The sequence below is a fragment of the Strongyloides ratti genome, assembly GCF_001040885.1.
Source record: "Strongyloides ratti genome assembly S_ratti_ED321, chromosome : 1".
NCBI classification, from domain to species: Eukaryota; Metazoa; Nematoda; class Chromadorea; order Rhabditida; family Strongyloididae; genus Strongyloides; species Strongyloides ratti.
Genome location: NC_037307.1, coordinates 2,295,192 through 2,319,307, shown reverse-complemented (window position 1 = coordinate 2,319,307; position 24,116 = coordinate 2,295,192). Strand labels below are relative to the sequence as shown.

General features: G+C 23.4%; 11 protein-coding genes across 11 annotated transcripts; 7 read left to right on the top strand and 4 right to left on the bottom strand.

The window, feature by feature from the left end:
• Nucleotides 1-648: 648 nt before the first annotated feature.
• Nucleotides 649-2,025, top strand: SRAE_1000072000 (Adenylosuccinate synthetase family and P-loop containing nucleoside triphosphate hydrolase domain-containing protein; the record flags this gene model as incomplete). Its single annotated transcript, XM_024647587.1, has 2 exons — nt 649-762; nt 823-2,025. 2 exons carry the CDS (start codon nt 649-651, stop codon nt 2,023-2,025), a joined length of 1,317 nt encoding a protein of 438 aa, XP_024501649.1.
• A 650-nt stretch (nt 2,026-2,675) lies between these two features.
• On the top strand, nt 2,676-6,786 carry SRAE_1000071900 (Nuclear pore complex protein Nup214; the record flags this gene model as incomplete). The annotated part of the gene is made up of 3 exons (XM_024647584.1): nt 2,676-2,693; nt 2,738-6,717; nt 6,762-6,786. 3 exons carry the CDS (start codon nt 2,676-2,678, stop codon nt 6,784-6,786), a joined length of 4,023 nt encoding a protein of 1,340 aa, XP_024501648.1.
• A 1,732-nt stretch (nt 6,787-8,518) lies between these two features.
• Nucleotides 8,519-9,545, top strand: SRAE_1000071800 (Zinc finger, nuclear hormone receptor-type domain and Nuclear hormone receptor, ligand-binding domain and Zinc finger, NHR/GATA-type domain-containing protein; the record flags this gene model as incomplete). Its single annotated transcript, XM_024647583.1, has 4 exons — nt 8,519-8,618; nt 8,678-8,755; nt 8,832-9,472; nt 9,522-9,545. 4 exons carry the CDS (start codon nt 8,519-8,521, stop codon nt 9,543-9,545), a joined length of 843 nt encoding a protein of 280 aa, XP_024501647.1.
• A 20-nt stretch (nt 9,546-9,565) lies between these two features.
• SRAE_1000071700 (Nuclear hormone receptor, ligand-binding, core domain and Nuclear hormone receptor, ligand-binding domain-containing protein) lies at nt 9,566-9,862 on the top strand (the record flags this gene model as incomplete). The annotated part of the gene is made up of 1 exon (XM_024647582.1): nt 9,566-9,862. The coding sequence occupies one exon, from the start codon at nt 9,566-9,568 to the stop codon at nt 9,860-9,862; it is 297 nt and encodes a 98-aa protein (XP_024501646.1).
• A 627-nt stretch (nt 9,863-10,489) lies between these two features.
• Nucleotides 10,490-11,814, top strand: SRAE_1000071600 (Nuclear hormone receptor, ligand-binding, core domain and Zinc finger, nuclear hormone receptor-type domain and Nuclear hormone receptor, ligand-binding domain and Zinc finger, NHR/GATA-type domain-containing protein; the record flags this gene model as incomplete). The annotated part of the gene is made up of 3 exons (XM_024647581.1): nt 10,490-10,602; nt 10,649-10,716; nt 10,763-11,814. 3 exons carry the CDS (start codon nt 10,490-10,492, stop codon nt 11,812-11,814), a joined length of 1,233 nt encoding a protein of 410 aa, XP_024501645.1.
• Nucleotides 11,815-13,058: 1,244 nt separating this feature from the next.
• On the bottom strand, nt 13,059-14,414 carry SRAE_1000071500 (Cell division cycle 7-related protein kinase; the record flags this gene model as incomplete). Its single annotated transcript, XM_024647580.1, has 2 exons — nt 13,059-14,266; nt 14,330-14,414. The coding sequence occupies 2 exons, from the start codon at nt 14,412-14,414 to the stop codon at nt 13,059-13,061; spliced, it is 1,293 nt and encodes a 430-aa protein (XP_024501644.1).
• Nucleotides 14,415-15,003: 589 nt separating this feature from the next.
• Nucleotides 15,004-16,748, top strand: SRAE_1000071400 (Hypothetical protein; the record flags this gene model as incomplete). Its single annotated transcript, XM_024647579.1, has 3 exons — nt 15,004-15,168; nt 15,217-16,371; nt 16,416-16,748. The coding sequence occupies 3 exons, from the start codon at nt 15,004-15,006 to the stop codon at nt 16,746-16,748; spliced, it is 1,653 nt and encodes a 550-aa protein (XP_024501643.1).
• A 102-nt stretch (nt 16,749-16,850) lies between these two features.
• On the bottom strand, nt 16,851-19,232 carry SRAE_1000071300 (Potassium channel subfamily K member 18; the record flags this gene model as incomplete). The annotated part of the gene is made up of 2 exons (XM_024647578.1): nt 16,851-16,991; nt 17,046-19,232. The coding sequence occupies 2 exons, from the start codon at nt 19,230-19,232 to the stop codon at nt 16,851-16,853; spliced, it is 2,328 nt and encodes a 775-aa protein (XP_024501642.1).
• A 222-nt stretch (nt 19,233-19,454) lies between these two features.
• On the bottom strand, nt 19,455-20,053 carry SRAE_1000071200 (Hypothetical protein; the record flags this gene model as incomplete). Its single annotated transcript, XM_024647577.1, has 2 exons — nt 19,455-19,715; nt 19,772-20,053. 2 exons carry the CDS (start codon nt 20,051-20,053, stop codon nt 19,455-19,457), a joined length of 543 nt encoding a protein of 180 aa, XP_024501641.1.
• A 373-nt stretch (nt 20,054-20,426) lies between these two features.
• Nucleotides 20,427-21,290, bottom strand: SRAE_1000071100 (Enoyl-CoA delta isomerase 2, mitochondrial; the record flags this gene model as incomplete). Its single annotated transcript, XM_024647576.1, has 1 exon — nt 20,427-21,290. The coding sequence occupies one exon, from the start codon at nt 21,288-21,290 to the stop codon at nt 20,427-20,429; it is 864 nt and encodes a 287-aa protein (XP_024501640.1).
• A 795-nt stretch (nt 21,291-22,085) lies between these two features.
• SRAE_1000071000 (Putative ATP-dependent RNA helicase DHX33) lies at nt 22,086-24,112 on the top strand (the record flags this gene model as incomplete). Its single annotated transcript, XM_024647575.1, has 2 exons — nt 22,086-22,301; nt 22,346-24,112. The coding sequence occupies 2 exons, from the start codon at nt 22,086-22,088 to the stop codon at nt 24,110-24,112; spliced, it is 1,983 nt and encodes a 660-aa protein (XP_024501639.1).
• Between the last annotated feature and the right edge of the window lie 4 nt (nt 24,113-24,116).

Here is a 24,116-nt window from a genome sequence, read left to right as displayed (position 1 = left end):
AGATTGATATATTTTTTATTTTTTTATAAGTTATTTCTTTTTAGTTAAAATAACCATTGGTAATAATTTGATATAAACGACAAAAAAAAATATAAGAAAATTTTTTCAAATTTTATTAAATTTTTTTAAAAATTATTTATTTTTTTTTAAATTTCTTAAAAAATTATTGTTTTAAAAATTAAAAAAATTTTTTTTTCTGATTCCCCGTGTTTTTTTATGTTAGAAAAACTAAAAAAATTAAATTTATTATAAAATTTTATCATAAGTGAAAAAAAAATGACTCAATTATCAAATCCCTATATGTTTACAATTTTTTACAGTTAATATGTGAAAAAAGTTATTTATGATTTGTACTTTATTTGAGAAAATTTTATCAATTATTAACTATTTTCTATCATTTTTATTGGGGGGTTATATAACCGAAATGTACAGAGTTGTCATTTTGCGATTTGATTTTGCGTAACTATGGTCCAACTTTTGCCATCTTAGAGCGATTTCCTGTTTTTATTTGCTTGAATTTTTATTTAAACTATAAATCAGACGTTTAGTGATAGTAAAATGTTAAATTATTTTTTTAATACTTTTTATATTATTTAAAATTTTGTGTAATATTTATTTAATGAGTTTAAGTACTTTTAGTAATTGATAATGAGTAGTATAACTCCTGCTAAACGTTCCCCTGTTCATGTTTTACTTGGCGCCCAGTGGGGTGATGAAGGAAAAGGAAAAATCATTGACTATTTAATTAATAGTGGATCAAAGGTAATAATAATAATAAAAAAAAGGAAAAAATTATCATTATATATATATGTATTTTTATAGTATGATATAACGGCTCGTTGTCAAGGAGGAAATAATGCTGGACACACTGTTGTTGTTAATGGAAAAAAATATGATTTTCATCTTTTACCGTCAGGAGTTTGTAATGATACTTGTATGAATGTTATTGGAAATGGAATTGTTTTTAATATTGGTGCTTTTTTTGATGAAATCATACATAATGGTATTGATCAAATTAAAGGATGGGAAAAAAGAATACTTGTATCAAATAGAGCTCATCTTGTTTTAGGAATTCATTCTCAGGTTGATGGTCGACAGGAAGAAAAACTTTCTGATAGTGCTAAAATTGGTACAACTAACAGAGGAATTGGTCCAACATATTCATCAAAATGTTTTAGAAATGGACTTAGAGTTATTGATATTTTGGGTGATTTCGATGAATTTTCAAGAAAATACAAAACACTTGTTGAACATTATTGCAAACAATTTCCAAATATTGTTATTGATGTTAATGAAGAATTAAAACATCTTAAAGTATATGCTGAAAAATTACGTAAATTAAATATTGTTACTGATACAGCGGGATATTTAGATAATGCTCGCCTTGAAGGTAAGAGCATCTTAGTTGAAGGTGCTAATGGTACTCTTCTTGACATTGATTTTGGAACATATCCATTTGTCACTTCTTCCAACTCAACTGTTGGTGGTGCATGTACTGGTTTAGGAATTCCTCCAACTTCTATTACTGAAGTTATTGGAGTAGTTAAAGCTTACCAAACACGTGTCGGAACGGGCCCATTCCCAACTGAACAAATTAATGAGATTGGTGAAAAACTTCAATCTGTTGGACATGAATTTGGTGTTACAACTGGACGTAAAAGAAGATGTGGATGGCTTGATCTTTTCCTCCTCAAAAGAACAGCAATTATAAATGGACTTACTCAAATTGCATTGACAAAAGTTGATATTCTTGATACATTTAATGAAATTAAAGTTTGTATTGGTTACAAACTTAATGGTATTCCAATTTCAGAGCCACCAGCTCTTGCTGATGATTGGGATAGAGTTGAGACAGAGTACATTTCAATGCCAGGTTGGAATTGTGATACTTCTAATGCAAGATCTTTTGATCAACTTCCAGAGAACTGCCAAAAATATGTTAAATATATTGAAAATTTCGTCCAGGTTCCAGTAAAATATATTGGAGTAGGAGTTGAAAGAGATGCTTTGATTGTTTGTTATTAATTGCATTAAAAACTTTTTTACACACCATAGATTAGTCGATCTTTAAAGTTTTCAGCAGTTAACATTTTTCATGTAATCTCATTTACAATTTTCAAAAAAAAGTGCTCTTTAGCAATTTTTTATTTGTATAATATTAAATTGTATTATGCATAACTTTTTTTAAAATAAAATTTTTTACTAATTTTTAATGTAGGAATTTAACAATTTATTACCAAAATAATTAACTTAATTAGTTTACTTTTGTTAATAAATAAAGAGAAAAAAACTCCTATTTTTTTATCCTATTTGATCATTATGGTACATGAAGAAATAATTAAAATTTTTTAGTTATTGAAAAACACTAGAAAGATAGATTTTTTTTTCTCTGTGAAAAAACTTTTTATATGTTGAATATTTTGGTAGAAAATTTAAATTGGAAAAAAAAATTAATTTTAATGATTTAAACTTAAAATATTTTTTGTTATGTGTAATATTAAATAAAAAAAATATTTTATTTTGTAAACTTTAAATTTTTTACTTTGAAATTTTATTTATCTCTTATCGTTACAGGAAAGAGTATTTAGTCATTATTCCAATTTCTGAGGGCGGCCTATTTTTAAATTATTTCCTGATACATTTTTTCATATTTGTATAATTTTTATTTTACTATAATGACAGACGGTACTGATGTAAGTTAGAAAAAGTTTTTTATAGTATAATTATTATGTTTTAGGTAATTTATACAAAATTAATAACAAATAACAAAATATCAAAACCTTTTCCAAAGGTACCTTTTATATTTTGGATTACGACATCATCAAAAAATGGATTGATTTTTACTACTAATGGAACTTCAACTATTACTACATTTTTATCTTCAGATATACACAATAAAGTTTCAAATATTAAACAAAAAAATACAACTATATTTAATTTTGATTGTAATATTTTACGTATTAACTGTAATTGTTCTGGTGAATATCTTGCAATTCTTTCAAAAAAATCAAATGAATATTTTATACATATATATGACACAAAAACATTTAGTTTTGAATTCAGTGATACTCCTTATCCTTTATATGTAGATTATGCTGGTGAAAATGAGATATTAGATTTCCAATGGAATCCTACAATTGAAGAAATGTTTGCATATACAACCGGTGGAAATAGAATATATTGTTTGGAATTTAATCCTGCTGGTACATGTTTCTTACATAAAAGAATTGATGAATTAAAATCTAAAGGAAATTGTATTTCATGGAGTCCAAAAGGAAAACAACTTGTTGTTGGGTGTATGGATGGCTCGATGCTCCAATATAAACCTGATTTAACACTTGTTAGAAGAGAACCTTGTCCAGTTATAGATGGTGAAAATGAATTAATATGTATTGGAATATGTTGGCTTGGTACAACTGATTTTGTATTTGCATTCGAAAGAAAAAAAAGTCAAAGTTTTAGTATATCATTACTTATTTTAAAAAAAAATCAACCTGCACAATGGACTCACTTAGGAAATATTTGTAAATGTGTAGAAAAAATTATTGATCCTGTAAGATTTTATTTTGAAAATATTGTTGAATGGGGTTTGGTTCTTGTGGCATCTAATAATGGTTTGGGTGTTGCATTCTTGGAAAAGAATGGTGATACTTATAGACATATTGAATTACCAGAAGATAAAGATATATTACTTGAGCTTGGTGAAACTTATGAAATGCCCTTTTTATGTGGATTTGTAATTGATAAATCGGCTGTTGATAAATATAAGGAAGTAATTGATGATGTTACAATTGAATATAAACCTTCACCAGTTATAGTACTTCTTAATTCTAATGGTATTTTACAATCTTATTGGTTAGTAACAAAAAGTGATAATTACAAAAGTATTAATGTTGCTAGAGAAACTATTATTCCATATAAAATAAGAAATGGTAATCCACAAAATGAAAATATTAAAAGTATGATACCAAAAACTCCAAGCAATGGAGGTATTCAAGGAAATAGCTTACCTTTAACATCTAATGATTCTAAAATAACTAAAAAAGAACCAATTACTTTTTCTCCAGTTTCTACATCTTCTGAAACCCCAAAAATTTCAATTAAAAAAGAATTGAATTTATTAAATACTTCAAGTAAAAATGATATTGACATTAAAATTGAAGCTATGGAAAAAGAAAAAGAAATTAAACAACAATTATTAAATAAAGAAAAGGAAGTTATAAAAAAAGTGGGAGAGGAAGTAAATTTAATTACTGAACTTGAAAAAGAGAAAGCACAAAAAGAGAAGGAAGAAGAATTGGTAAAGTTAAGGAAAATTTGTGGAGAATTAATTACTGAATACTATTCTAGAAAAAATACGAATATAGTTCAAATACAGGCTCAAGAAAATGCGATCAACAGAGTTTGTCAACAAATAGCAATAACAAATGACGAAAGTGTAAAAGAACTATTAAAAACTCTTAAGGTTATGACCATTAGTCAAAACAAAGTATCACATTGGGCTCAGATTGTATCTGAAGATATTGAAACTTTAAATGAAACATTGGTAACTTTAAAAAATAAAATTTCATATATGAAAAAAAATAAAGCATCAGTTGCTGAAACATATTTCTTTGACACAAAATCAAGTTTTGATGAATCTGAAAATAAATTACAAAAAGTTAAGGAAAATTTTACAAAATTAACAAAAGCTGTTGAATTGTTAAATAAAAAAATTGAAAGTAAAGGATTAATGAATAATATTGCAAAATTAGATAGCGCTGTTGTTATTGGTCCTGAAGATCAAGAATATATACAAAACGTTTCAAGAAATATCGTTCGTGCAACATATGTAGCTTTTAGAAAGCTTAAATTACTTAGTGATAAATATGCAGAATTAAAAAAGTTAAAAGAAAAGAAAGATCATGATGATTTAGATCGTTCATTTTTAAATCAATCTACAACATTAGAAAGTTCATTTATTTTAGATAAAACATTTATTGGTGAAACTCAAAATTTATTTACTGTCAATAGAAACAAGTCTAAGGAATTTCAAAATTATTTAAAAAAGAAATGTTCTAAACCTGTTGGAAAGAAATTTGTACAAACATTACCATTTTTACAAAATATTACTGCTAAGAAAGATGAAGAAGAAAACACTTTAGAAAATACTGTATCTAATGTTAAAGATATGTTAGAAAAGTGTTTGATTGTCTCAAGATCAGTTAATAATTCATTTTCAGAAAGTCAACCTGTTGATTTATATTTGACAAAAGAAGACATTACAAAAATAAGACAAAATACGTTAGATGAGGCAAAACAATATGCTGCTGATTTTAAAACAACTTTAGAAATGACAAGAAAACTTATGGTTGCTGAGATGAAAAAAATTGATTTTAATCCACAAAAGGAGGAAGAAAAAGAACAGGTGAAAGGAAATAGAGTTGAAGCCGTAGCTACCATTGCTACAAAATCAATTGATAAAAATGTATTACCAGTTGATTTAACAAACAAAGAAAATGTGGTTTCTAAACCAGAAGAGGTTGAAAATAAAAACGAAACAATTGTTAAAGTTCCTTCTCAGGAAGATAAATCTAATGTTTCTAAAGGGGAAAATTCAGATGTTTTTGTTAAAACAGAAGACTCATCAAAACCAACAAATAGTTCACCATTAACTATGAAAAATAATGAAAAAACTTCATTAACTCAAACAGTTACCATTGAGTCTCCAAAAAATTTAGTGGCTGAAAAAGAGAGTCAAGAAAATAATTCACCACAATTATCACTTTTTGGTGGCAGAACACCTTCAAGTGATTCTTCAAAATCAATATTTGGTAATGAAGCACAGGTAAATTCAGAAACCCTTAAAACAACACCTTTCAGAGAGAACATCGAAAACAAAGAAAAACCTAAATCTTCATTATTTTTTGAGGATACATCAAAAACAAAAGACAGCGACAATGCACAAACTCCTATTTTTGGTGATACAACAAAAACTCCACCTCAACAGGGATCATTTTTTGGAGGCAGTAGCATAACAAATACTCCAGTCAAACCATCTGTATTTGGTGGTTCTTCTGTTACACAAAAACAGAACATTTTTGGTCAATCTGCATTTGGTGGATCACAATCTTCTGGAGGATCTGTATTTGGTGGGTCACAACAGACTGGGCAATCAGCTTTTGGAGGATCACAAAGCAAATCTGTCTTTGGGGGATCTGCATTTGGTGGATCATTTAATAATCAAGCCACAAAACCTCCACAATCAGATGAAGGTATGGATGATGGAAATAATATTTCAACAGGTTTCTTTAGCAGTATGAGTGGTTTAGGGTCACAGGCAACTGAAAAAAAAAATGTTTTTGCTCAGTCAGCTTTTGGTGCATCAACTAACACTTCTAGAGATAATTCTTCTTTCTCATTTGCTAGACCTGCACAAACAAATACCTTTCAACAATCATCTAATGCACCTAAACCTGGATTTTTCTCAAATACTGGATCATCTTTTGGTGGATCAAATGCAGCATTTGCTAAACCTGCATTTGGTGAAACAACTGGAAGTTCATTTGGTGCTCCTTCATCAAATACTTCTACATTTGGTAAATCTGCATTTGGACAGTCATCTTTTGGTCAAAGTTCTTTTTCTTCATTTGCCAATAAAGCGGGAACAGGTTTTAGTAACTTATCTGGTAACTCACAGCAATCATCTTTTGGTGCTAATTCATCTTTAAATAAAAGGTAAATAAATACTAAAAACTTTTTTTACTTAATATTTTTTTTAGTCCAGCTTTTACACAATGGAGATAAAAATTTGAATACTATTTAGTTTTGGTAGGGTCGTCTTTTTGGATAACCATATTTAATTAAATTTATTTTTGTTTTTAATGTAACACATTTTGTAAATCACTATGTTTTTTTAATTTTTAAAAAAAATAAAAAAATTTTTACACAATTGTTTTTAGTGTTGAAATAATTTAATACTAAGAAATATCATTATTGAAAATATAAAAAGATTAAGTTCTTGAAGAAATGCACTTGACGGGAAATTTAAAAAAAGTAACTGATAAGAGAAAAAGTTAATAAATTTTTTAAAAACTATAATTTTAAAATTATGATTTAAAATTTATTTTGAGATATAATTTATGAATCGTTTCTTTAAAGATTTTTCAACAATAAAAATTTTGAAGTTCTGAATTTAAAAGTAAAATAAAAATAATAAGTTAATTTTTTATATTAAAATTATTTATTGTATATAGTAAATTATTTTTACCATACACTTTCTATAATAATTTGATATATCAAAAAATGTATATTAAAAAGTTATATTTAATTAATTTACTTTCTTTTTTAATTTTTAGTTAACTGTCGATGGAAGAACAGAAAAAAAAAAGTAAATTACGAGCAAAAATATTTTTCAAAGTTATATGAAGAAAAATAATAGATTTAAAAAACTTTTCATTTATTTTTTTAACTATATATATTAAAAAATTTTGTCATTTAATATTATTTAATTTTTTTAATCTTAGTTATCAAAAAAATTATAGACATTTATAATAGAAAACAATTATTTATAATGAATGTAGAGAAGTTTTGAAATTATAGATAATTAATAAAAGATATTTGATATTTCGTAAAAAGTATTTGATAACATTTTAAAGGTACAATAAATTTATTAAATAAATCAACATTAAACATTTTAATAGTGATAAATATTGTATTATCATTTTGTCAGTACATAATAAGAAAAATGATATTTTATATTATTTAATTTAATATAAATTCTTTGACATCTTTGCAAAATTTTTAAATGAAAAAAATATTATTAAATTTTTCAAACACATAAAATAAAATTGCAACAGAATAGTATTTCTAATAAAAATGTAGTATGAAGGACAAAAGAAAAAATCACAATTGAATTCATAAGATCATACATGATAACTATATTTTCAAGTTCAATTAAAATAATAATATATTTTGTTTTATTTTATTATTATTTTTATTGTAATAAAGTGTCAACAAATAAATATTGAAAATTAAATTAATTTATTATATTTACTATCATATTTGTTTAAAATTTTTTTTTAACATTGTCTATTTTGTATGGTTGATTTGTTTGAAATCAAATATTTTTTTTTTTTTTATATGTTTATTAAAATAAAATTTTGCAATTATTTATTAATATTTTTATATAAAAATAAAACATTACTTAATGATATTTAAAATTTTTTTTTAATAAGATTTTGGGGGTACTTGAATAGATCAATAAAGCATGAAATCAATATAAAATTACTTAACAATTATAATGAAACCTTTTTTTTTTCATATACTATCACAAGTTATACACTTACAAGTTGCACTTCATTGCTATAATATTATTAAGATAAACATATACAACCCCTATGTTATAACTTTTCTACAATACCAATGAGCGATGTTATATGTTTATTAAACTTTTAATTTAACATACCTACATACACAATTTCGACACAAATTTTATATTATTTTCATATTTTTATTATATCAATTTGGAAAAGAAATAATGCTTAATGAATTGGATAGTTTGTTGGATTTTTGTCTTGTGTGTGGAATACCTACAAAAAGTATTTCATTAGGAGTAAATGCTTGTAGAGCCTGTAGTTGTAATAATATATATATTTATATATAAAAATTTAATGTTTAAATTTTTTTTATATTTTAGCATTTTTTAGAAGAAGTGCAAATGCCAATGCACAATATAAATGTAGGAGGGGAACAAAAAATTGTCCTATTAAAGCAGGTAAATATAAAAATATAATTAATTTTTTTTTTTAATAATAAATATTTAATTATATATATATATATGATTTATTTAGGTGAGAAATTATTTTGTAAATATTGTAGATTTGAAAAATGTAAAAATGCTGGTATGAGTTTAAAAAATTTAAAAGTAGTTGTACAAAAATCTGAAGAAATAGTAACACCAACAAATAGTCAAAATAATAGTCCAGTAAATTTTAAAAGTGTTATTAAAAGAACAATTGAAATTAAAGGAAATAAAGTTATTTATGATATTCATGATACAATTACAATAATAAAAGATATTTTTAGTAAACCATTACATGGTGTTTTACAAATAAATGGTGTACAATTATCATGTCTTCAAAAAACTGTCCAAGGTTTAATTCATTTACGTTCCAGTTTAGGTATTGCAAATAATGAAAAAATGACAATATCATATACAATAGAATTTAGAAAATTTGTTGCATTTTGGGAAAAATTATTAATTCATATTGCTGAACTTTTAATGTATATGCCAGATTTTGTTATTCTTAGTTCTAGTGAAAAATGGGATTTATTTAAATCATTTTGGCCAATGTGTCATGTATTTTTACGTGTTTATTTTTCTATAGAATATTGTCAAAAGTTAACCTCAAAAAATGTAATACTTACTGATACTGAATCAGCTCATTTTTTAGAAAGTCTACAAGTTGTTGATGAAGAATTTACACCACATGTAAAAAAACAAATAATGGATTTATTTACACCTTCATTTAAATTTTTAGATTCATTTGTTTTTATTCCAATGAAAGAATTACAAGTTGATCAAATGGAAATGGCATATTTAATAATGCAAAGTTTATGGACAAAAAAAAGAGCTGTTGATATAAAAAATGGTAAAACAGGAAATGATAATATTTTGAAGGTAATAAGTAATGAAATTCATAATCATTATATTTATGATAAAAAAATGGATAATTATGCATGGCGTGTTGCAGAAATAGCAAAATTATTGGCAATGATTAAAGAATTTTCAGCTCGTGAACGTGAAATTTTACTTATTGCAAAATTTTTAAATATTTTTGATTGTACAATGTTTGATGAATTAACATCCTGTTGTTGTTAGTATCATTTTAATTTTATAAAAATAATGACACTATCTATAATTAAATAAATTATAAATCTGTACTTTTCTTCAAGAACGTGAGTATATTAAAATTATTTTATTTAAGTTTTTAATTATTATATATAAAAAAAAAAGTCAAATAAATATCATCTCTTTGTAATATTTCTAAAAATAACAATATAATCTATTTTCTTTGTTAATAAAACCTAGAAATTTAAAAGATTCTAGGTATATAAAAAAATTATAATATTTACTTTTCTACTTGAAAGTACAAAAAAAGTAAATTAATAAGAAATAATTGTTATGTATAATAAATATTTAAATATCAATTACTAAAAACTTTGCATAGATATTATTCTATTATTAGATTATTTCAAAGTCAAACCACAATAATAATGAATCATGTTCTCACAAATTAATGTTTCTCCAGCAATTAAATTTCTTTTTTACACACAACTTGATGCTATTTTAAATAAAAAAAGCAAATAAGTCAACCTTCCTTTGTATCAAAATATCTTATCAATATAAATCTTATCAAAGAATGAACACAAAAATTACACAAATTATTTTTCTCTGTAAAAGTGTTTTATTGTGATATCATTTTGTTTTATCAAAAAAGATTTTATAATGAATTCAAATAAAAATTCACAATTAAGTGAATATTGCTTAGTTTGTAATGTACCAACAAATTCTATACATTTTGGTGTTAATGCATGCAAACCATGTAGCTCATTTTTTAGGTAGCTATTTTTTTTTATATAATTATTAATTTAATAATTTTTTTAGAAGAACTGTTGTAGCTGGTAAAGTATATAAATGTAGAAAAGCAACGAAAAATTGTAATGTAACAAAAGGTAATTTTATTATAGATTATTATTATTATAATAATAATAATTATAGATAAAAATCGTATGTGTCGATATTGTAGATATGAAAAATGTAAGAAAATTGGAATGGCTTTAAAAAATTCACCTCAAATTAATGAAAATTCTTTTTATGACAATAATTATAATGAATCATATCAAACAAATTTTAATACAAATAATATCACGAGGCAAACAAGTGTTATTAAAAGCACATTTGAAATACAAAATTGTAAAATTATATGTAATTTTAATGAAACAATTAATATGATTAAAACAATCTTTGAATGTCCTATAATTAAAAGTATTTCATCAGATTCAGTACCATTAACAAATTTACAATTAGTTACTAAAGCCATTAATAATTTAAAAAATTCTATGATTTTAGTAAAAAAAGAAGATATGAAATTTATAAATATAATTAATTTTGCATCATGTATAGATTATTTTAAAACTTTTATAATTAATTACTCAAAATTTTTAATGGAAATACCAAATTTTAATAAATATAACTATGAAATTAAAATGAATTATTTAAGACACTCAAATGGAATAATTTTTGTTTTTATAAAACTATTTATATCATTAGAATTATTTGGATATAATAATAATGCTACATTTATTATAACTGATCATAATAGTTTTACAAATGATGAAAAAACTTTAAAAGAAGATCCAGCATTTCCAAAAGATTTTGCCCAAAATCTTACAAAATTATTTGATCCAATTGAAAAATATCAAATAAAAAATATATATAATCCTATGAAACAAATGATGTTAGATAAATATGAAGTTTCATATATTATATTACAAATTATTTGGTCAAATGCAAATGTTCCAAATTTACCTAATGAATGTTATATAGAAAATGAAAGAATGTTAAAAATAGTTAATAATGAATTACACAATTATTATATATGTTATAAGAATTTAGATAATTATGCTTTTAGGATTGTTGAAATGATGAAATTATATACATCTTTAAAAGATTTTGAAACTCTTCAAAATAGTACATGTACAATTGGGAGAACTTTTAATATTTTTGATTTCAATATTTTTGATACAGAATTATCAAAATTAGATATTTAAAGAAATTATTTATAAATATGCTAAAAAAACATATTTATATACAAGATATTATATTTTTTTAAAATTAATATTACAAATTTACCAATAATTTTGTTTTTATTCATGGAAAGTTATCTATTTTCATTGTGATTTTTTTTATTCAAAAAGGTTGGTAGAATGCTACAGAATGTATAACTTTTTTGAATCTTTAAAATATTCAACTCCAAAATCTTCTTTATCCTCGGTCCAAATCTACCTGTTAATAGCTTAATTTTAAAGAATAATATTAAAGTTTTCCTGAAAATAGTTTATTTTTGAAGATTCACATTAAATCCAATTTAAAAAAAAGTTATTTTTATTTTTTGGTCAAATTTTCTACTCTAAAATAAGTTTAGACCATAAAAAAAATTTTTTTTGTAGTTATGTTTTTCTTTTTAAATATTAAATTTTGCTTAAAATATTTTGAATTTTTAGGATATTTTTTTTATATCATAATAAAATTGAAAAAAGTATGTTTACACTTTTTATTATTAACTCATTTTTTTATCTTAGAAATTTTTATAAGAAATTAAAAAACATTTTTCACACCTCATTTTTTAGTCTACTTCTATTTATATAAAATTTTTTATTTTATTATTTTATATATACTTATTGTGATTAAATAATTTTGAAAAAAAATAAATAATAAAAGATTATAATTGAGATTTTTTTATTTATATTTTAAAGAGTTTTAAATTTAATATTTTTGAAGAATCTTGTTGAAGTTGATATATGGGTAGTACTTTAAGATGAATCTTAAATCTAAATCTTGATAGCGTTGTTTTAAATTGATTTTTCTTATCACTACATTAATTAGTTTGATATTTGAAAATATGAGATAAAAACTATTTTTCATTTAAAAAAAATTATAATAGTAAAATATTTGCTTTGATAAATAATAACTTTTAAGGTTATAAATACTTAGAAAAATAATAATCTATTCATGTGACTTATCTCGTGGAGAGATAAAATATTTTGTGAATATGTAAGTTTAAATTAAGTCTAAATAAACATCTATTTTAATATTTTATCAAAATTATAAGTAGTTAGGTATAATTTCTCTTGTATAAATCTGATATCTATCTCTTATCTAAGTAATCATTACCAATAAATCTCTTAATAAAAATTTACTTAATTAAAAATTAATGCATTAAAAATAAACAAAAATATATTTACTTAATTACATTTAAAAAAAAGTCCTACCAAAACTTAAATAGTACCTTTTTTTACTCTTTTTTACATTTTTTTTCTTCAATTAATTTTTCATAATCCTCAATACATCCTAGTAAATCTTTTGCCGAAAAACGTATTTTCGGGTGAGATATTAGACACCAATTAATTATTTTTACAACTATCTCCTCATATTCATCTTCATATATAAGAGTAGAATCATCTCTAAAACAAACACATATACCTTCAGGATTATCATTAAGATAACTTTTGCATTGAGAACACCCAGTTTCAGTTAAGTTTTTTATTGAATTAATAGATTTTGCCTTCATTGCTTTAGTAATAAGAAAAAAACTTTTTCTTTTAAAATTCAAACTCATTAATAAGTCAACATTCCAATAATCTGCTGCTCTTTTTAAATCATCGGTACCAACAATAGATGCATACTGAAATAATGCCTGTAACTCATCAACTGGTCTAAAAAATGAGGGTAATTGGCAGGCTACACCTAAAATTGTACAACCAGCCGACCAAATATCAACTTTAGTTGTTTGATCTTTACAAAATAACATTGTTTCTGGAGCTCTATAACCATTAGTTCCAGATCTACAATATGAAAATTTAGGTAAACTTTTACACTTAGAACAATACAAAGGTTTTCCATAACAATCACAAACATTTTTTACTTTAGTACTAAATTTTTTATCAATCTCATCAATATTATTAACATTTCTTCTTTTAACATTTTCACAGTATCCCTCTAATTCAGCTTCAGTATTACTAAGTTTTCTTTTAACTGTACTATCACGTTTATTGTCTAAATTAACTTGTACCGGTGTTAAAACATTCTCTTCATAAGGTTTATAAATTGATGCTAAACCAAAATCTACCAACATATATTTTTTTTCTCGTTTATTATATAAAAAATTTCCTGGTTTGACATCTCTATGAATAATATTTCTACAATGAAGATATTCTAAAGCAATAAAAAGATTTTTAGCATAATCTAGAATTTCTTTATTAGTAAATGAATATAAAATTTCCATAAAATCATCATGTGGTAGGTAATTCATAATTATATAATATTGATGATTCCATTTACCAAAATAATATGGTTTAGGTAAATTACAACTTCCATTACATCTTTTTAAAACTTCAACTTCACATTTCATTGACACTGGATAGGCTGTTTCTGCTGATAATTTTAATGCAAAATAATCATGTGTTTTTTTGTTTCTAATTTTCCAAACAGCACCAAAAGATCCTATAAAAATAAAAGTAAATAATAAAATATTATTATTTGTATAAAAATAATAACAAAACAAACCTGAACCTAATAGTTCACCAACATCAAAATTTGCAACAATCTCTTGTATCTTTCTAGGATTATCAGGTTCACGTTTTGATTCCATTAAATAATTTAATTATTATTTATAAATAAACAAAGAAGATAAGATAATAAAACTTAAGAAAATATATATTAACAAGATAAAACTTTACTTGATCACCGCCTAACAGAAAGAAAAATCTTTATAAGAAATAATAATTGGAATTTCGTTTGCCATAAAAGTTTATTTTTCTATTTATTAAATTTAATTAGAGAATAACTTTTATAATTATCAAATAAATTTTTATATAATAAATTAATCATTAAAAGTTTATGATAATTAAATTTATTTTTGATGATCATAATGTTAATTTAAAATAAATAAATCACAATCTTAATAAACTTTCGTTTTTCAATAATAAATTAGAAATGCAATCATATAAGACTTTAATATATGATCTATTTTATAATTAAGAGGAGGCGTGTTTTTGTGTAAATGATAAAATAATTTTAACAAATTTAATATATCCACATACATTAAATATATCTTTTATGAGGTAACGAAGTTATACATTATCTCAATATTTCTTTTGTTGATGATAAGTAAATAAATAAAAAATTTAAAATCTTATAATATATATATATATAAATTATATATTTATATATTTCATGCTATGTGGAAAATTATTATTATATTTATTTTTACCTCATATGTATTAGGAGAAGATATATCATGTTCACCAAATTGTATTGCTATTGTAGCTGATAGTTACAATCCAAAATTTTTTAAAGTTAATTCTTCAAATATCTTAAAATTAACAGCTGATTATATTATTCGAGTGAGTTTAAAAGTATGATAATATCAAAATAATTTAAAATATATTCAGACTAATCCAATAAATGGTGATGTTATGTCAGAAGTGACAGTTCATATTACATCAACATTACCTAATATTCCTATTTCTGTATATAATGATAAATTTAAAAAAGTTAATTTTACAATTATTGCCCAAACATATGATAATTCCATAAATAGTATAAATATAAAAATAAAAAAATTATTTCAATTTGGTCAAAATTATACTATTTCAATTGGAATTAAAAAAATAAAATTAAATATGATTGATTATTATGATAAAATTTCTAATAATTGTTCTCCTGTTGATATTGTATTTGGATCAGCTCATTATGCCAGTTTATGGAAACCACATTTTGATAAAATATCTGTTGATAATAGTAAAAAAATGATAAATATATCATTTTCTGGGGCACCATCTCAATTTTGTTTTGAGGAGTATGAAATTGAATTGGAAAATTTAAATAATTCAAAAGTGGAATCAAAATTTGTTTCAAGAAATATGTTAATAGAAAATAATGGTTATTTATCTGGAAATGTTTCATTTAAACATTTATTTTTAAATAATATTTATGTAAGTAAAATTAAAGCAAACAAATATAGAGGAAGTGATAAAATTTGTCTATGTATTCGAAGAGATTGGAATTGTGAATGTTTGATAGAAAAATCAAATAAAATATTTTTAGAATCAAGTTTAATAATAAATAACAATGATGATGTAAAAAGTAATTTCAATTGGCGTATTATTTTATTTATAACAACTTTGACATTTTTTTTGATAAGTTTAACCATCTCGTGTGTCCTTTTTTACCATATTATCAAAACATATTTTTCTCCCAAAATATTAACTAAATCTACACCACTTCTTTCACATTCATCTAATAATAGTTGGATATACCAAGACACAAGAAGCTTTAATGATAATAATGAAAAGCAAAATATTTTAATAATTCATAATAATATTGAGTATGCTGAGGAATTAGCCTATGAATTAATTGAATATAATTGTAATGTACTTTTAGATTGTTGGGAAAGTAAAAAAGTTAATAAAAATAAAAATTTATGGATTTCAAATTGTTTGAAGATTGCTGATAAAATTTTACTTATTCCTGATAAAACAGAATCAAATAAAAGTAATGTTTATAAAACATTTACAAGTTGTATTAATGTTACAGATCCAAGAGTAGTAAGTAAATATAAAAATGAAAAAAATAAATTTGTTATTTTTAGATAATTGTAGTTTTTCAAAAAAATATCATTAATGAAATATCTTTGTATACAGAAAAGTTATATGTTTTACCAAGAGATAAAGAAATGCTTTTGGTTAATGCGCTTTTATTAAAAAAACGAAAATATTCATTAGATTCTAGTTTTGGTCATGATACATTTTTAGATGATAATTTTTTTGAAGATAAACAAAATAATGAAAAGAAGGATGAAAGAAATTCAAAAACAATATCATTATCATCATATACAGAAAATTTTGATGAGTTATTTGAAAGTGATATATTGGGGGATGCATCATTAGATAGGGTTATGGAAATATGTGAAGAAACAGTATAATATTAGCAATTATATCTTTTAAATTTATTATTATTAATAAGAAATAATTAAATTGAATAATTTTGAAAGACGAATGTATATCATTATATATAAATAAATATTTTATTCATCTGTTTCAGATGTTTCTGTATTCCTTCGTGTTTTAAGTGCCTCTATCTTTTGTTTCTCTAATAACTTTTTTTTACATTCTTTTAAACGTGAATCAATTTCTTGTACTAAAAATTCTAATTCATCAGAATGTGGCTTAAAATATATATATATTTATAAATATATTATAAAAAATAAAAATAAACATACATATTGTTGACCATGATAAAAATATTGTGCTGCAAGTCCTCTTGGTGCACCTTTTGATGCTTTTCCCGTTTCAACAAATGTCCAACGACGTGCTGGAGTATATTGATATCCCTCTTCATTTGTTGGATATTGAATTTTTATTGGTGTTGGTAATATTGGTCGTCGTCTTATTTCATGTTCAGTTTGATTGTGACGATAAGTAATATCTCTTTTATATGTTATTGGTAATTCATCTAAATTTTCACCTACTGATTCTAATTCAGGTTTTTTTATTAATGATAAACATGATGATCCAACAGATTTATTTGCAAATGTAACTTTTTTATCTATTGGTTTTTCATTAATATTATAAATATTTACTGGATCTGTTTGAACACTTTTATTTTTTTGAACTAATCTTTTTTGAATTTCTTCCATAATTTCATCAACTCTTCTTCTTTTACCAAAAGGCATCATTTCTCTAAAATTTCTATTTACAAAACTAGGTTTTTTTTCAACACCATACTTAACATCATCAACAATAATATCTTTAACTTTACCAACTTTTTCTTTCTTCTTTCTACTTCTACGTCTTTTCCAAATTTTCCACATATCAACAACACCTAATCTAGCTTTAAGATTAGCTCCTGAAAAACCAAATTCTAAATCTCCAGTATACTCCTCCATCATTGCTAATAATATTTCTTCAACAAGTTGTTCTAATTTTAATTGTACAACATTAATACACATTGATACAAGTGATAATCCAATAATAATAAAAAAGAAAATAATAAACATATCATCAGAGGATGTCGGTACAACATCACCATATCCAATAGTTGTTAATGAACAAAAGAAAAAATAAAATGATTTAAAATAATCCCAATCTTTTTCAAAAAATAAAAATGCAGCAGCACACATAAACATCCAACCAAATGCTACAAACATTGCAACTAATACTGGAATACCAGAATCTCTTTCTTCATCTAATAATTTACTTTTATATTTTTCACCATTTTTTAAACCACCAACAGCTTCCATAGCATAAATTGTCATATCCCATGTATATTCTAATGCTAATAATATATATCGTCCTAATTTATGAAGAATCATTAATACTAATGGTATACCAATAATAGCATAAATCATTACAGCAAATTTTCCTTTATTTGTTTTTGGTGTTATATTTCCATAACCAATTGTTGTATATGTTGTTACTGCTAAAAACATTGAATTTCTAAAAGTAAATGTTGGTGATAAAATATGTTGAAGACCAGTCCATTGATGAAATAATTGAAGTGCTTCTTTTAATTTAATTTTTGCTTTTTTTTCTCCTGTTAATTCTGTACAAATTTCCCAACATCTTAATGATAATTGTTCTGTATAATTTTTTAAAGCATATATTTGTCCATATGGTTTTTTAAAATGTGTTGACCAATGTGGTTCAGGTTTTGTTGGATGAAGGAGTGAAGATTTAAATGCTTCTTGATCTGATAAATAATAACTTTCTAATGCATACCAATATATATGTTGATTTAATTTATTCATAGCAAATTTTCTATACTCGTGTAAATAATAATAATACATTGTTATATTTTTTGCTTTTGTAAAAAAATATTTTAACTCTTTTTCGATTTCCAATATAACATTTAAAACTTTATTTTCCTCATTATTTATATATTCTTCTTTTTCTCGAAGTGCTACACGTTCTGCTGGTGATTCTATTGTATAAAAAATTATTCCTCCTAAAAATGAATAAGCTAATAGTATTATTATAGGAATAAAATAACGTAATCTTGATCTTTCATAAAATACTTGTAAATAAAGTGAAAATTTTTTTAAAAAACTTTGCCTTTTATTAAATTTTTTTTCTAAAATTTTTACTTTATCACCGAATAAACTTTTATGTTGATTCCATGTATCCATAATATTAGAAGGTATTAATAATCTTGATGCTGATAAAGCAGGTGGTTCTTTTAATATTTTTTTATCATCCATAATTATATTTTCACTATTTTCTTGATTAATTTTAAGTACACAATTAATAAATAAATGTTCTGATACACATTTTAAAGTATCGATAGAAGAGAAAGCATCAAATGGTGATGAAAAGCCTGTAGAGGAACGTCGCCTGCTCCCAGATAATGGAAAATGATTCGTTTTATGTAAACGTAGTCTATCCACACTAGAATGTCTTCTTTTCTTCATTTCTTTTTTTTTTTAAATTAAATCAAAAAAGAACAGAAAGTAGTAGGAAAGTTAAAAAAAAAATTGTTTTTATTAATATATTTGTTTAGTCAAAAATAAATGTATAATGTTACGAGGTTTATAGATGATTATGTAAAAAAAAAGAAGACACATCCAATGAAGGCCAAATCTGGCGGAAAAGTAATTTAATTATAACATAATAAATACATATTAAAATTATTATTATTTTTCAAATAACCAAGAAGTGGTAAAATAGAAAGTGGTTATTATTGGAAAGATTGATGAGAGTACCATATATATTGTTATTTTTCTTTTTTCTGTTATATTATTTGAAACCATTGCTGCTTGGATAGGGCCTGATTCTCGGTTACTTGTTTCTATAAACTTATCATCATTATTTTCTTCATAAGTACATGTTGTTGTAATGTTATATTTTTGAAAATCATAATCTTCATTTACTAATGAATATCCTTTTCCAGATACCTAAAAAAAAAATTTTTTTTTATTATTATATTTTAAAATAATATAATAAAACATACTCCACATATTCCATGAATTTTAAAAGGATTTTCTTGCATAAAATCATTTAATATCCATTCTAATTGATCAAGACATCCAGAATATGTTCCTTTTAATTCTTTGTTACCTTTTATATATCCTTCAAGTGTTGCACATTTATCACATTTTGATATTTGATCATATACAGAGGAGTAAAGTAATTTACCAACATAAAGTTCAAATTTTGAATTGCATTCTAATTCACTTTTTGCTATATTAAATGTAGCAATAATAATAGAAGATAAAAAAATAAAAAATAGCATTCTTTGAAATAGTACAAATGACAAAATATTAGAATATGTAAAGCTTTTATAATTCAGGTATTGAGCAGATGACTAATATAAGAACACTTCAGATATGTTAGCATTACCAGATGTTACGTTTTTGTATAGTAATACAATACTTTTTTATAAACAGTTACTTCAGTAATTGTTTATAATAATGCCAATAAACATTTATATATAATATCAAGTATGTGAACAGACTTTTTCAAGAGTTTATTAAACAATTATACATATATTAATAAACATAATTTTTAAAATATTCTTAAGGTAAAAAATATTTGCTTTTATTTTATAATGTATCTTTTAAAAAAAATAAAATAATTTTACAAATTATATAAATTTATCAAATATATTATTTTTTTTCAAGTTTTTTTAACATTTCTTGTAATGAATTATAAAATACATCAGAACATAAACGATTTCTAAAAATATTCATTTCATTTTTTCCAGTTAAAATAAGCTTATCTTTATCATGAGTTTTAAGAACACCTTTAACAATCTTTAAATTTTCATTATCTAAAGAAGAAAATTCTTTAATTCTAGCTTCAGATATTGAATCAATTTCTTTATCACTAACAACTTCATTTATTAAATTATATTTTTTTCCTTCAAGAGCAGTAATTTTTCTTCCAAATAATAGTAATTCATTAGCTTTAGTTATACCCATAATTTTAGGAAAAGTATATGATGAAAAATCTATTGGTGATACTCCTATTTTAGTAAATGGTGCTTGAAAATATGCCTTATCACTACAAATTACATAATCATGAATACCTAAAAATGTTAATCCACTTCCTATTCCTGGACCTTTAACAATACATAATGTAGGTTTTTTATGATATATATATCTTTCTAAAGTACAAAGCATACTATTTGTTAATGAATATGAAAATTTTTCAATTTCTTTTCTTGAAAGACCTTTGAACATTGAGAAATCTAAACCAGATGAAAAATATTTACCATTATGAGATATAACAGTTAATGATGTATCTTTATCCTCATTTGCTATTAATAAAGCATCATTATACTCATTAAAAAATCGATCGTTCATAGCATTTAAATTTTTAATTTGATTAAAATTTATTCTGGTAGTATTTCCTTCTTTAAACATTTCAATTGTTTCATATTTTGGATACACCATTGTTGAAGCACATCCTAATTGATTGGTTAAAAATTTTTTTGTTAATAATGATTTAGATAATTTATTTGCTAACATTTTTTTTGAAATCAAATAAATAACCAGTAAAATTTATTGTTATTAGAAAATTTTGTATAATGTAAATCTTTTTAAAAATTTAAATGTTAAAAAAATCATATTTACAATTTATATTGTATAAATTTAGATTTTAACATTTTAGTTTTTCTTTAAAAATACTAAAAGATTTATAAAAAAAAAATTATCTACATTAATTAAGATTTATAAAATTGAAAAAACAAAGCAACAAAGAAAAAAATTATTAATAGTATGTTGAAGATAAATTTAACATTAACAACTTTTTATAAAAAAAAAATTATTATTTAAATATTTATCTTACATTTTTTTTATATAATATTAATTTTTTTTGAAAAAAAATTTGTAGATCATTGTATAACAGTATTTTTTTTATAAAATTTCATATTTATAAGAAAAAAACAAATTATAATAAAATTTTTGATTTTTATATATTGAACTTTACGATTGAAATATAATATTATTTATTAAAAAAATATTTTTATTCTAAACTTTTGTGTTAACAACTTTTTTTTTTATAAAATTTTATATTTAAAATATTAAACATTTTCCTACATTTATTTATTTCATATGGTAATGTATAGAAAAAAAAAAGAAATATAAACTTTATATATATATGTCTTAATTTCCATACAATTTTTTCTATAAGTTTACGTGTCGCCATTGAAAAATAGCTCAGAAAATCCTACAAAGAAAAGAATGAGTTTATAACGGATACGCTTCACCAAATTTTCCTAATTTGAACTTATTTTTTTTTTATATTTAAATTGTTTACCTATTATGAATTTTCAATCTTCAGTTAGGAAAAGAGTTGATTTTTTTGACAATTCTGATGAAATTAAAAATGGCATTGAGGCAAAAAAAGGAAGATTTGAAAGGAAAACACCTTTACCAATTCACAAAGAAAAAGTAAAAATAATACAATGGTTAATGAGTAAACAAGTTACTATTTTAATGGGAGAAACAGGATGTGGTAAAAGTACACAAATCCCACAAGTATGTTCATTTTTTTTAATCTATTGATTATAACTTTTTTATAGTTTTGTTACGAAGCTGGCTTTGGTGAGAAAGGCTTAATCGGCATCACTCAACCACGTCGTGTTGCTGCGATATCTTTGGCACAACGCGTGTCCGATGAAATGAATACATCTTGTGGCGATGTCGTTGGATATAGAGTTCGTTTTGAAAATTGTACTACAGAGAAGACAAAAATTGTCTATTTAACTGATGGTATTTTAATGAGAGAAGGTATTTATGATGGAATATTTAGTAAATATTCTTGTATTATTATTGATGAAGTTCATGAACGTGCAGTCCATACTGATATGTTATTATATATGTTAAAATGTTGTCTTCGTAGAAGAGAAACCCCATTAACAATAATAATTATGAGTGCTACATTACAAGCGGGATTATTTTCAAAATATTTTAATGATGCACCAACTTATCATATTCCTGGCAGAACTTTTCCTATTGAATGTTTTTTCATTGATAAATGTAAATACAAAGAAGATTATTTTTATAATTCTCTTTCAACTGTATATAAACTTCATAGAAAAGAACCATTAGATGAGTCATTTTTAGTATTTTTAACTGGCCAAGATGAAATTGAGGCTGCATGTAGATTATGTAATGAAGAAAATAAAAAAATTGAATTTCCAATAGTTCCTATTCCTCTTTATGCATCATTATCAAATTCTGAACAATTTAAGGCATTTCAAAAAGTAGGAAATAATAGGAGAAAAGTAATATTTTCTACTAATATTGCTGAGACATCAATTACAATACCTGATATAAAAATTGTAATTGAATCTGGAAAAGTTAAACAAAAAAATTTTAACCCTTATACAAAAACAGATATTTTAAAAATTATTAATACATCACAGGCACAAAGTTTTCAGCGAGCAGGAAGAGCCGGTAGGATGGCTCATGGAAAAGTTTATATGATGTTTACAGAAAAAGTTTTTCATGAGAAACCTGTTGCTACAGAAGCTGAAATTTTAAGGATAAATTTATCTGGAATTTTTCTTGAAATGTTTAAAATGGGAATGTCAGCACCACATAAATTAAAGTTAATTGAAATGCCAAGTGAAGATAAAATTAATTCAGCAATTGAAGAATTAATTTCATTAGATGCAATTGAAGGTAACATTGATGGAAATTATAAAATCACCTCAATTGGTGATAACCTTGTAAAATTTCCGGTTGATCCTAAATATGCTGCAATTTTGTTACAATCAGCAATTCTTGGATGTTTAGAGGAATGTCTTACTATTGTTGCATGTATGTCTGTTGAAAAATTATTTCTTACTCCACCAGAAAATGTAAGAGAGCAAGTGGAAAGTCATAGAAGAGTTTTTGAAACTAATGAAGGAGACCATATAATGATGTTACGTATTTATCGAGCTTATGCTCAGGGAAAAAGATCTATGCCAATAGGTGATTTTAAAGAATGGACAAAGAAACATTATTTTGATAAACGAAATATTGAAGCAGCTGCAAATATTAGAAAACAACTTAGTGATATTTGTTTGTCATTAAAATTGAAACGACAATCATGTGGGACAAGTTTTTCACAGGTACGAGAAGCATTAACTCGTGGATTATCATTACATACAGCAGTTTTTAATAGATCTATTGACAAATTTGTATTAGTATCTAATAAATCTGTCCATCTTAAAATACATCCATCTTCATGTCTTCATCGTCAAAAACCGGATGCAATAGTTTTTAGTGAACTCTGTAAAACATCAGATATTTATGCAAAAGATGTTTCATTAATAGATCCAGAATGGATTAAATGTTAATTTT